This window comes from Lithobates pipiens, unplaced genomic scaffold, assembly GCF_037356315.1.
Source record: "Lithobates pipiens isolate NorthernLeopardFrog02 unplaced genomic scaffold, aLitPip1_a1.2 Scaffold_13, whole genome shotgun sequence".
Taxonomy (NCBI): Eukaryota; Metazoa; Chordata; class Amphibia; order Anura; family Ranidae; genus Lithobates; species Lithobates pipiens.
Window position 1 is genome coordinate 133,633,073 of NW_027507718.1, and position 13,720 is coordinate 133,646,792.

General features: G+C 42.3%; 1 protein-coding gene across 6 annotated transcripts in view; it reads right to left on the bottom strand.

The window, feature by feature from the left end:
• Positions 1-2,491: 2,491 nt before the first annotated feature.
• MIER2 (MIER family member 2) overlaps positions 2,492-13,720 on the bottom strand; it is a 101,531-nt gene continuing 90,302 nt past the window's right edge. For 4 of the 6 annotated variants that reach the window (XM_077475608.1, XM_077475606.1, XM_077475607.1 and 1 more), the window contains one exon: positions 2,492-3,707. In XM_077475608.1, coding sequence (XP_077331734.1) covers positions 3,418-3,707 — 290 coding nt within the window. In that variant the 3' untranslated portion in view covers positions 2,492-3,417. Of the gene's footprint in view, positions 3,708-13,158; positions 13,369-13,720 lie in introns of all 6 variants that reach the window. The other 2 variants (XR_013272199.1, XM_077475610.1) reach the window with 2 other exon arrangements.

Consider the following 13,720-nt stretch of genomic DNA (forward strand, 5'->3'; position numbering starts at 1 on the left):
GTCCATAGGCACTACAGGTGCAGGGGAACCAGTTGCAATAACAGGGATATCTGGGGAAGAACCCCCAGCTTCCGATGCCATGCTGACCAACACATGCCTGTCACCACTTGGGGACCTAAGGCAAGTCACACAAAATGTCCACCCTCCTAGCTGCCACAGACCGAGGGGCCCCCCGCAGGACTCACCACCCTGACCCAGGTACCGCGCTGTGCTACTGCTGTCTGCTCTCTCCTGTGTCATCCACGAAGTGACTGTGTGAAAAGCGCACTGTTCTAGAAGGAAACAAGCACCCAGCGCTAGAGGCAAAACTACCTGAGGCTACTAGAAAATGGCCACTGGCCGCCTCAGCAGAAAACATCCGAGGGCGCTGAGAAAATGGCCGAAGGTCCAGAAAATGGCTGAAAAGCAAAAAACTGGCTGTGGCTACAAAAAAATGGTCGCGGCCCCAGGAAAATGGCCACGAGCACGCGGTGGCCTCCCCACATATCAAAACACAGCACAAACACCCCACCGTGGTCCAGAAACAGGGAAGAGGAGGAGCGGACCCCTAACACACAGCACAGCTCCCTGCCAGGACCCAGAGCCCCGCCCCCGGAGGACCCCCAGCCAGGTACGTGCACCTCACCCCCCATGTGCCCAGTCACACAGTGGCCCTAGCATGGGGAGGAGGGAAGGGACAGGGAGAGAAGAAAGGGAGAGTGAGAGACCCCTTAGTCGACCTCCTAGGGAATGCCAAGCTGCTCAATCCTGCTGAGACAGGTGGAACCCATACTTACCCCTCCTGCAGGGACTGCTGGATGCATTCCACAGACAGACCCATCATCCGAGCAGTACAGGGTGGCTGTCGGCCACGGTGCACTGACACAGACAGCAGTAGCCTGGTCATATGAGTGCCCCGGAGCATATAGCTCACCGGCCGCTCCTGATCAGGAAGGGCATGTCATGGCCGACCCAGCGCATAGTTAGGGCCTGCTCACACTCGATGGCTGGGCTGGGGAGACTACCAGGATCTATATTATCTAGCCTGTCACCCAGCCTGGCTGTTCATTCTAGATCACTGGAATCAAAAATGCAGAAAAAAATCCCAGGACCAATGGTCCCATCGGGAGCCAGGTCCTTCTACACTAGGCAGGAAAAAAACTGAGCTGCTGGATGCAGTGTGAGGGGGTCATAACCAGTAGGACCGCCCCCTGGGTGGTATTGCGCAAGTGTTGCTGTTTTTAACACTTTCTGCCTAGTCCTCTCCTTAAGGGGCGCTATAACCCTAAGGTCAAGATGAAGATGATGTGTCCGTCAATGATCGAAAGAGAAATTATTTTTACATGTAGGAGAGGAGTGCTGGAATTTGTGTGGTATGGAAGTGGTTAATGTACAAAATACTGCAGATTAACCTGTATTCTGTCACATGAAATTCATTTTCATTGTGAGAAGTGACAGTACAACTTTTATAAATGGAGCAGGGGAGTGAAAAGGGCAGACATAGTCGGAACTTTTGATGAATGCCTGAGACGTCCAGTGGCTTGTATTATTGTATCCCCCCCCCCCACCCCGCAGAACTGGAAGATGACAGCTTTTATTGGTTGCACTAAATGTGTCTTTTTTCAACCAGACTATGTAGCTGATGCTTGCTGTATGTATGCTGTACATGTGATCATGTCCAGTGCACTGTGATAAAATTCACACTAGTGCAGTGACAGGTGTCTAAGACATGTAGACTTTTTTTTTGTGTCCCCTATTCACACTAAAACACAACCTACAGCTGTGCTGCAGTGAACTGTAAAAAAAAAAAAAAAAAAAAAAAAAAAAAATGCAGACATGCTTCATTTTACAATGCACAGAATCACATATCAGCACTGCAGCACTGTACAGCAACTTTAATGAAGAGCTACTTTTGTGCACTTCAAATAAAGTTTGTATGAAAGAAAAAAGGAAGCTGTGTGACGTGCGTCAGCTCACTGCAGCCGGAATGAACAGCGGTCACACAGTAATCCCACTATGGTTTTCTTTTACAATAATTATTTTTCAAGAAAAAAAGGATACAGCAGTACAAAAAATGCACAATTATAATAGGGAATAAGGCAAATAAATTGCTTAGGACTCAAGCAAATGTACTTCAAAAGGATATGGCTATTATGTACAAACGTTTTCGAAAACAGTTTCCCATCCTCAATTATCAAATAGTGTTTGGTAACAATTTGGTGAATCCCAGGGACCAAATTCTCCCACCAATATCGCCATAGTTCAATTAAACCACCTTATGACCTTATATTCAAGATCAAAGGGAAGCCTCACTGCAGTTTTACTGTGCGGCAGCTGTCCATTTAACGTGGCCCGTTCACATAGTGAATCTGACTCTTCCACATGCTATCTAAAACTAAAGGAAAAATTATAAATGAAATGCAGTTTAATCAACTCTCCTCAAAGGCATTAAAATGTAATATGATCCTGACTGTATACTTCTACTAAACAAGATTTTAACAATTCAAAGAAATGACTCATGTTTTCCTTTATTGATGTTGGTTTTACAAAACCAAATAAAATTCAACTCCAAAATGTACAAGTATACATGTTTAAAAATACAGCTGAAAGTAAATATCAAAGGAGGTATGTCAAACAAAAGATTTATTGATCTAACAACACACCACACTGTCTGCACTTTAGCTGTTGAAAGAATTCAATGTGACCTCAGAAGATCATTGCAAGCATTACCAAACTCTTCCACAACCGATCCTTATTACAACAAAAGGAGGAAAGCTGAACAGTATGGAACCGGCGTTTACCTGATAGGGAGGTGTGCCTTAATATCACCCTTCCAAAATACTTTAAACGTAATTATAAAAAAGGAAAAGCAGTGCCTACCTTCCAAACACACCTGATTTGCAACATAGCCTTTTCCTCAAGGCTATAGTTGTACTTTAGATATGAAAATGCGTTTAATACATTTTTATGACAGTGCAGGCATTTGTGGATATTTTTAGGCTAAATTCAATCAAAACTTACTATTACTGACCTTAATAGTTTAAGATTATGACAGCTTTTGCTGCATAACACTAATTAGTGGCAATATGTGGCGATTCACCCAGTGAGTTTGACCAGTTAAAGCAGATCAAATTTTTGTGCAATCTCAAGATGTTTGTGTGCTAGCAGTGTTAAATGTGAGTAAAGAAACTTTATAACTAAATTAAACAGCGTTACCAGTTGCTTAAACCAAGCCATTTCCGGCACATATTTTAATGAATACTTAAAATTATAAAGCCTCCAGATTTTCTGGTATTGTTGGTTATGTCTTCCTGAGTTGATACAATTAAGCATCTATAACCCAACAGCCGATAATGAGAGAAGGAATGGTAAAAGCTTTCTTCTGCTAGAAAAAATAAGTTCAAGGCAACTTTAAAGTAGAAGTTAAGAAATAAATGTTTAAGAAGAATAAGAACCAGTGCAAAAAAATGATTGCCTTGACAAAAAGCTATGAAGAGGTAACTCAGCCATGTTTAATTCTTCCAAAGGATGGTCTTGCTTTTTTGCATCAGGTAATGAAGGTAGTTCTGACTGGTGTGAGTCAAGGCTGATTGATTCATTGTGCAGACCAAGAGATTGCTGATCCTCCTGGTTAGAACAAGGGGACGTGTGAAGTCTGCAAGAGTATTGATCTTTATTGCAGGTGCAGATACTGTCCTGAGAGGAGCTCTTCTTGGGTCCAGCTACATCTATAAAACATGCCAGAAACACAGTTAACGGGCACACATTAAGACACTAAAGTGGTATCTGCATTTTTAGAATCAGATTATACAGGATTTATATAGCACTAACAGTTTGTACTGCACTTTACATATCCAGTGAAATAACATATTCTAGAACGAGTACACTAAGCAGATAAAGAATAGTTGTCAAAAATGTGAAAGTAGGGAATGATCAAGCCCATATCAAGTTATTTTTGCTGTTTAGCTTAAATTTCCTTGTCCTTAAGACACAACATAAAACTAAAAAAAAAAATCTATCCAAAGTGAACAGAATTACCCGGTTAAAAAAGAAGCTTTCCTATAGGATTATGTTTTTTCTCATTTATTGCTCTGGTGACAACTCAGAATCTTAGGATGTCACCCTTGTGTTCTGTTTTGGGGACCATGAATACCCCCAGTGGGGACACAGATGGCAATAAAATCTTGACAGCGAGTCTAATTCTTCCCTTTTCTATCTAAAAGAAGGAATTTTTCCTTTCCTGTAAATTCCACATCCTGGAGTACACAGTACAGGACACAGGCCGAGTATTCAAAGACCCTGGGTTATAGCCCTAAAGTGGAACTTTAGTCAGAAAATTAAGTCCTGATAGATCACTTCAGGCTGGCCCCTTTTTTGCAGGTAGTGATCTAAAACATTAAGAATAAGTGACTATGCTGCCTAAAATCCAGTAATACACTATCTCACCCTTCTCTGCACATGCTCAGTTACTCTGTTTTTTAGCACTGAGTCTTAAATAAGAGCCACTAGAGGCTGATCTGCTGACAGCCTAAACATTTACTGCTGCTATGGGGCTTTGGACTTCAGCAATATGTCTGCTTCCGGCAAGAAGAAACCGGAGCAATGCTGCAGGCAATTTATAGCACATGATAATTTTTGTAGCACAATTATTAATGTGGAATTTATGTTCCTTACTACAGAACATTACTTTTCAATCCAGTTGTTAAGGGTAAAGTTACGCTGTAAGGTGATTAGACACTGAAAAGGTTTTGGAGGACATGCCCACTGGGCTCCTCCCCTAGGAACCCATACCCCACTCTGAGTCCTCAGTTTTGTAGCAAGCAATGTAGAGTAACCAGGGAATGGCAGGGAGAGGGCCTACGTCCTGTACTGTACTCAAAGATATGGAATTTACAGGTAAGACAATTCCTCTTATCCTAATACAGTACAGGACTCAGGTTGAGTATTCACAGACACTGGGAAATACCCACGCAATAAATGAATAATCATACCAAAAAAACACATTTTATTTAATGATATTGGTCCTATGAAGACATTTATTGTCACACAGTTGTTTGGCTCCTTTTTAAATCATAACAGATATCACCCAAATGGCCCTCGTCAAAAGTTTATATACCCTGGAATGTTTGGTCTTGATAAAGACACAAGGTGAAACACACACGTTAAAATGGCAATTTAGGTTAATTTCCCACATCTGTGGCTTTTTACAGAGCTACATAGTTAGCAAGGTTGAATAAAGACACCAGTCCATCCAGTTCAACCTGACTGAATATCTACAATTGTCCCTATCCCTGTACATTGCACACTCACATAGGTCCCTACCCTCAAGGAGCCCACAATCCAAGGTCCCCATTCATATACTAGGGTCAATTTTGGACAGAAGCCAATTAGCCTACCTGCATGTCTTTTGAGTGTGGGGGGAAACTGGAGTACCCGGAGGAAACCCACGCAGGCACAGGGAGAACATTCAAACTCCTAACTATGTAACTATGCAAGTGATTAAACTGACTGGCATATTCAAGGCTTCGGATATCTGTTTAAATTCTTTTCCATCTTTATAAAGTTCCATTACCTTGTTATGCAGGTCTTTTGACAGTTTTTTTCTGCTCCCCATGGCTCAGTATCTAGCAGGCTCAGTGCATCCACATGAGAGCCAACAAGTTAATTGACTATTTATACACAGACACTAATTGCAATTTAACCACTTTGCGCCGGAGGGCCACCCTGGACTTTCCAGGGTTATATCTGAATGATGCCTGTAGCTACAGATATCATTCAGATATCGGCTTTTTCACCCGGCGATTCCCTACACCAAAAGAATGATCATAGTGGCTGTTCTTACAGGGCAACGGGAGAGGACGCCTCCCGCCTCCCTCCGGTGCTTCTACCGACTCATTGCTTCCATCGGTGAGACACAGGATCCGCCGGCCCTGGATGGTGATCATAGAGATTTCCGGCGGACCAGATGGTCGCCGGAGTCTCTATGATCGTACGGAGGCCGGGCATGATTTTATGACATCACTCCCAGCCTCTAGATTTAAAAAAACAGCGCCGCCTCGGCTGGGAAGCTGTGATCGTGTCTTTTCTTTTGATTCTAGGCTTCCCAGCCTAGAGGTGAGATGTGGGGTCACTGTAAAGAGGTCCGATCATGCCATATTCCTATTACAAGGGAATACGCAAGTCCCACCCACATATGAAAACTGTATTCAAACCACACATGTGAGGTATTGCCGCAAACGTTAGAGCAAGAGCAATAATTCTAGCCCTAGACCTCCTCTGTAACTCAAAACATGTAACCAGTAAACAAATTTAAAATGTCGCCTATGGGGATTTTTAAGTACCAAACTTTGGCGCCATTCCACGAGCGCGTGCAATTGTGAAGCGTGACATGTTGGGTATCCATTTACTCTGCGTATGTTAATTTTTCACATTATGCAAAAAAAGTGTGCTAACTTCACTGTTTTTTTTTTAAAGCATGAAACTTTTTTTTTTCTGAAAAAAAAAATGTGTTTGAAAAATTACCTTGCGAGATAAAAAGTTGCAACAACCGCCATTGTATTCTCTAGGGTCTTTGCTAAAAAAAAAAATATATAATGTTTGGGGGTTCTATGTAATTTTCTAGCAACAAAAATGATGAATTTTACATGTAGGAGAGAAATGTCAATTGGCCCGGGTGTGAAGTGGTTAAAAAGCCACAGATGTGGGCAATAAACCTTTAATTGCAATTTTAACCTGTGTGTGTCACCTTTTGTGTCTGTACCAAGGCCAAATATTGCAGGGTATGTAAACTTTTGATCATTGCCAGTTGGGCGATTTCTGTTATAATCAGGATTTTAAAAAGGAGCCAAACAACTATGTGATAATAAATGGCTTCATATGATCACTATCATTAAATAAAAGACAGTTTTCTGGCACGATCAGTCATATATTCAATATCAATATGTCACGATTTCTGCCAGGGTATGCAAACTTTTGAGCACAACTGTAAAAGTGTAGGAGGAGGACTTTTGGCAACATGCCCAACCCCTAGCCCACCATTTTTTTATTTTATTTTTTAAAACATAGGTTCCATAAAAAATACACCTCATCTGAAATCACTCAACCTAAAGAATTCCCCATGCGGGCATATCTTTGAATCAGTCAATAATTAAATGAATGAATGAAATACTTGTATATCGCACAATGCGAACTGAATCGCCTCTAGGCCCGGCAATACGATGCATATGAGCATGCTGGATGCACAACAAAACTAATGTAGAGCACAAACAGATCATGAACTCTTGCCAAACACAATCTGATCCATCAATTATCTGGCCCAGGTAAGTAGAGGGATGGGATGGAGATGTACTTTTCTGTGAGACCCCCTACCACATTGACCCGCTACCTTACTATATGTGACTATCTCTACTTACCCTACACTTACCCCATGCCCCTGGATTCTTTATTCTCACATTCCCTTTTCCCATATAATCCTGATGCCTAAGAGTCCTACCTGTTTTCTATGTGAAGTTTTTCTTACAACTAACTAAAAGGGCACAACCCTACCCCCATGCTCTAACCCTATGCACTAAATAATAACACATGCCCTCTTAGTTTGCAGGGATTGGAACAGACTTCCAATATGGGTGATAAAGGCCCCAACATTCAAGGCTGGATAATGTGTATGTGAGTGCATTTATAAGCTTGAAAGGTCAGTCATATCTTGAATGTATCATCACTTTATGCATATGACACGTACCCATTGAATTTGTCCATGTTACCCGACAGAAATTTTTTTTTTGTAAAAGTGCAGGAGAAGGTTTGTCCTTGAGAGTGTAAGCTCTATCGATCAGATGTCTTATCCATTGTGTGAGGATAGACATGGAACCTGGATGTCCCCTGGCAGATCCCAAAAACAAGACAAAATTGTGAATCTGCTTTCCAGATGGAGGCTGTTTTGAGGGAGATGTTTATGGCTCTGACTACATCTAGGCAATGGAGAGCAATTTCCTTCGGGTGCTTTGTAGCAGGGCATAAGCATGGTAGGATTATGTCTTCACTGTGCGGAAGACTGATACAATCTTGGAAAGGGATTGCCTTGGGCATAAGACTACCTTGTCACTGATGAATGCAGAACAGCTCCTTACAAGAGAGAGCCACCAACTCAGACATGTCTGACAGACATGATCACAACCAAAAAGGCTACTATGGAGGAGAGGCCATCTGAGGAGATATCTCTAAGGGATTCAAAGGGTTGTTTTCTGCAGGGCAGAGAGAACCAAGCTGAAATCCCAAGGAAGCACAGGATGCTGTTGCAAAGAAGGATTGAGGTGAGGTACACCTTGAATAAAAGTTTTCCCATGGGAGAGCGAAGCCAGAGGTCTGTGGGAGCCACAGAGTAATCGCTGGGATAGAAGCACTGGACATAAGTATTTACAGGCACGATAGCAGATCTTTCTGGAAGATACTTTTTATGATTTTAGCAAAGTGTGAATGGCAGAATAAGAGACCCCTACTGCCTTTTACGACCTAGGCTTCAACAGCCATGCTGGTAAAGACAGAGACTGAGAAGCGGGATGGAACAGATGGCCATGAGACAGCAGGTCTAGCTTGTTGGGAAGAGGTCAGGGGTCATCTCCTAGTAGTCTGAGTATCAGGTCCTGTGCCAGTTTGGATCAGAATCACGGTCTTCTCAGATGTCAGGTCTAGGAAATCCTTGGTCCTGGCCACAAACAGAAGTAGTTTGTTGTTGAATATAGATGCCCTGATCCCTTATTTCTGACTTATCAGGTTGAAATTCTATGGGTGAAGGACACAATCCCCTTGATCCAGGCAATGGCAGCTAAGTTAATCCGTTTTCCACTCCTCGTATGTGGACTACAGAGATTGCTGGACAATGAGTCACAGTTAATGAGATTATCTATGTGGCTTCCTTCAAGGCTGCATGACTCCTGGTGCCCCCTTGATGGCTGATGTAGACCACAGCTGTGGCAATAGCTGTTCTGTGATTAGGTGTCAGGCACTGGATCACCTGTTGGTGGCACTATGGTTCCCAGAGCAGAAGGGTGTAGTTCCAGTGGCCACCAGCAGGTGTCTCACAGTAATCCGTCTCACCTGTTCTGGATCTCTGATCTGGGCTCCATCCTTATCAATTTCCTTCCAGCTCCTGTCTTACCCAGTTTATCCATGTTCCCCATTTCTTACATATTGTGTTATATTTAGGTTGCTTATTTGGTATTTTGTCACTTGGTCTTTAGTTAATGTACAACTTCATCTGTGCTACATTTACTGGTGTTGGTATGGGTTTGAGTTAACTATTACTAAATCTTACTTTAATCCTACACAGTCCGATTTCTGTTTCCCAAGTACAGCTACAATGAACTGGTCACCATAGCGGTTGCTGTATACCTGCACTTGGTATCCCTTATATTGGGTGTCCTTGTAAAAGAGAGGTCGCGTGTTACACAGCCTCGCTTTTTGCTCTGAGCTCCAGGAAGGCTGATGGGCAGCTCGTCTTCCACCGATCACCATGTTCCCTGGACCGCGAAGGAACTGGAACACTCCTCAGCCTGAAAAACTGACATGTGGTATTACTTTCCAGTGATAAGGAAGGAAGGACTTCCCTAATAAGGCAGGACTGGAGATCCACAAAGTTAGGGGGTTCCTTCTTTGACTAGATAGGAGCATTGGCAGGTCTAGAGAAGGAGCATGCCTGTTCCAGGTAGACAAGATGTCATGTTGGAGAGGTTTCAAGTTAAATATGGTGAATGATACAGCCTCAAAAAGGTAGATAAGATGTTGTATTGGAGAAGTCTCAAATTAAATTGGGCAAATGGTACAGCTTTGAAGGAGGCTACCATGAGTCCTAGTACTCTCATGGAGAATCTCACACATTTGTGCAGTGTTGAATTGCAAGTCTGTTAACTTGCTGCACATTTTCACTGGTAAATTGTACACTTGCAGAGCACTTCAAGCACTAATTCTAGTGGGCACTTTCCCAATGTGAAGCAAATTTGTGTGGCAGGTCTCTAGCAAGAGCAAAGTTGCAGTGGTGGGTCTACAACAAGAGCTCTGCAAGTCAACAGCATGAAAATCCAGTCAGTGAACCCTGAGGTGGGATGACTATTGCACAATATAACTGAACCAGAACTTGCAGAATGTTTGTAAAGAAAGTTGATCTGGAGTCATGCAATTCAGACTTGCTGCAATTGTGCAAACTTGTGAAGCCTGACAAGTCTAACAATAGCTTGGCAAGTCATTGTTAAACTTGCAGCACAATTGCTTGCTATCTGGGTCCTTGAGTGTTAACTCAAAGATAGAATTTTCTTTTCTGGTAGGAAAAACTTTGCTTGGAAGGTGACCAGGACCAGATCCAAGTGCTCTAGGCAAAGAGAAGGTTGGCAAGCACATTTTTGGAAATTGATCACCCAACCAAAAGCCTGGCACATCTGAATTGTCCTGTGGAAATTTTTCATACAGCTGGAAGGGAAAGGAACCCTTCAGAAGAAGGTCAAACACTTAACCTGTGATCTGAATGCCCTGAGTTTTGAGAAGAGTAAGAGGAGGTTCTAGGACCTTTGTGAATACTCTGGAGTAGAAGGCAGGTAAAAAAGCAATGTGAAACTGGAAATGGCTGCCTGCCACTGCAAAGTGCAGAAAACACTTATGAGGTGGACAAATGTGAATATGTAGGTAGTCATCTTAAATGCCTATAAATGCACGGTATTCTGGTCTCAGAGAGGCAGTAATTTAACCTTTGTGGATTCTAAGCAAAATTTTGGAATTTGAGGGCATCTGTTGAGGGGTTTTAGATCCGGAATAGGATGGACCCTCTTGGGCTTTGGGAACAAGTTTGAATAGAAGCCTTTAAACCTGTCTTGCAGGGATATTGGTACAACTATGCCCTGTGACAAGGGAGGGTTTGGGGCATTCTGCAAATCTGGAATATGAGAACAAGGAGGGGACACGCCTCCCTAAAATATTTCACTCCTCTTATAAATGTGATTGCAAACACTTAAAATAATATTCAGGTCAAAGTGTAATGTGCAAAAAAAAAATGTTTTTATAAATCTATATGAAGCGAATAAATAATCAGCACCCTAAAACCAACCAATTAATTTGTCAAATAAAATAAATTAATAGGATTAAATAAATTGATGGTGCAAAGCAGCACAACCACTGTGCCAGATGAATGATCAATGTGGATTAATTATAATACAAATACTAATCATCTGGTAAAAGTCTGCATTAAAAAAGTTATTGTATATACGGATTAAATATTGTGAGGTCCACACTAGAGAGGAGTAACCCGTCCTGGGCACATAAGGAGCTTCAGATTAATGAGGATATCACAGGGAAGATCGCCACACTTATACTCCTACTTCAGTAAAAGGTGAGCCAAAAAAAGATATTCCAGCTTCCTCCGCTCCGGATAAAATATTTAATTTAAAGAAAGGAAGAAAGAAATCATTGCGCAAAATTGCTAATCAAGAACAGTAGGATCAGCATAAAGAGCCACTCACATGTGTAAGGATATGAGCGCGCATTAGATCAATGAATGGTCAGACCACCGCATGAGTTTGCAGCTGCTGCGCTGCCAAACTCACTTGTGCACTGTCAGTCTCCTCTCCCTGAAGTTGGAGGATAAGTGTGGCGATCTTCCCTGTGGTATCCTCATTAATCTGAAGCTCCTTATGTGCCCAGGATGGGTTACCCCTTTAGTGTGGACCTCACTGGATAAGTACACTTTATACAATATTTAATCCGTATATACAATAACGTTTCTTTGATACAGACTTTTACCGGATGATTAGTATTTGTATTATATTTAATGAATCCACATTGATCATTCTTCTGGCACAGTGGTTGTGCTGATTTGCACCATCAAATTTATTTAATCCTATTCATTTATTTTATTTGACAAATTGCATATTTGTTTTTTTTTTGGCATTCATGAACTGCCCTAAATATTTTGGATACTATTTCATATGAATTTGTGTTGGTTTTAGGGTGCTGATTTATTCCCTTCATATACATTTATAAAAAATAATTTTTTTGCACATTGCACTTTCATCTGACTATTATTTTAAGTGTTTGCAATCACATTTATAAGAGGAGTGAAATATTTTAGGGAGACGTGTCCCCTCCTTGTTCTCATATTTCCTAATATAGATGATCTTCAGTTTTTTGTGATATTTTAGCACTTAGCACTATCTGTTGTGGGAATATCAAAGAAAGCACAACATATGTTATAGTCTTTTCTGGATAATTTAATAGTTTTTGATAATTAGGGCACTTTTTTCTTTTCTTTTTTTTTGTGGTTTGATCACAATATCCATTTTTGCGCTTGAGTATTTTTGTTTGATTCTGCAAATCTGACTGTCCTTGGACAGCTTTCTTGATTTGAGAGGAAACAAGTGCTAAGGGGATACAATTTTAAACTCTGTTTTGTACCCCTTTAAAACCATGTTTAAATCCACAGGTCTGGGCCATCTGTGAGAGGCAAACTAACAGACATCCACCAGTTCTTAGTTGTGAGGGCGCCCCTTCATTGGGAAGAGGGCTTTGTGGAAGACTTAGTGGACTTTGTGACCCAAGTCCTGAGCCAAAAGAAATGGTTGAACTTAGACTTTGAAGTTAAAGCCTGGGTAAAGCAATAAGGTGTTCTATGTTATGAAGAGGTAGATGCTACTAAGGAGGGGAGTTTTGGGATCTGTCACTTGCAAGCAGAACTTTCTCCTGTGACATCTTTTCTAAATTTGCCAAGTGCCTCCCCAAAAAGATGTCCTTCAAAGGGTATACATGCGAGGAGTCTTTTATAGGCAACTTTCGCTGTCCAGAATTTGAGTCACAAGATTCTGTGCATTTGAATGGGGACAAGAGCCATTCTGGAAATTTGTGGTATTACATGTTCAAGAGCAGTGATGGCGAACCTCGGCACTCCAGATGTTTTGGAATTACATTTCCCATGATGCTCAATTACACTGCAGAGTGCATGAGCATCGTAGGAAATGTAGTTCCAAAACATCTGGGGTGCCAAGGTTCGCCATCACTGTTCTAGGGCATCCAAACAAAAGAGTAAAGCAGAAAGCATTTGCTGTGTTTGTTCAGTTACGTAATAGGCCTGGAATACAGGATCGTGTTGGTTATTCATTGCCCTAGTCCAGTTACAGTGGTGGCAGGTGGGTCCAGAGCAGTTACCCCAGCTATGGCAGGCATCTTGGGCGGCTTCCCCTTCCCTCCTCCGCGGGCATCACAGGCGACTTTCTCCTCCGTAGGCATCACGGGCGGCAGGCACCAAGGACAACTTCCCCCTCCCTTGCTCGGAGGCTTCCATCTCCTCCCTCCTCCTCGATGGCCAATCGAAACACTGCTTTTTGCCAATCGGGTAAGGGGTCTCAGACTCGCTTCCTGATTGGCGGGGAGGAGATTCAGTGTGAAAATTGTGAATTCATTAATTTCATTCATTTGCTATTGTCACACAACTGGGTGGGCTTTGTTCGCAGTGCTCTCCGAGCCCACCATATTTTGAAGCCTATTAGAGCCTCTGTCTCTACATTCAGGTGCTTAAAAAAAAACCTCCGCCATTATAATTCATTCATCCGGCGTCCTGCATGGATGGGGGGGGGGGGGGGGGCGCCCGTGCACCTCAATGGATGGGCCGCCGCTGTCCAGTTAGCTGCAGTTTGACAGACAGAAGCTGTGCCTTCTAGTGTAAAGACTGTCTTTAAGAGTATCTCAAATTACCTACAGTGCCTTGCGA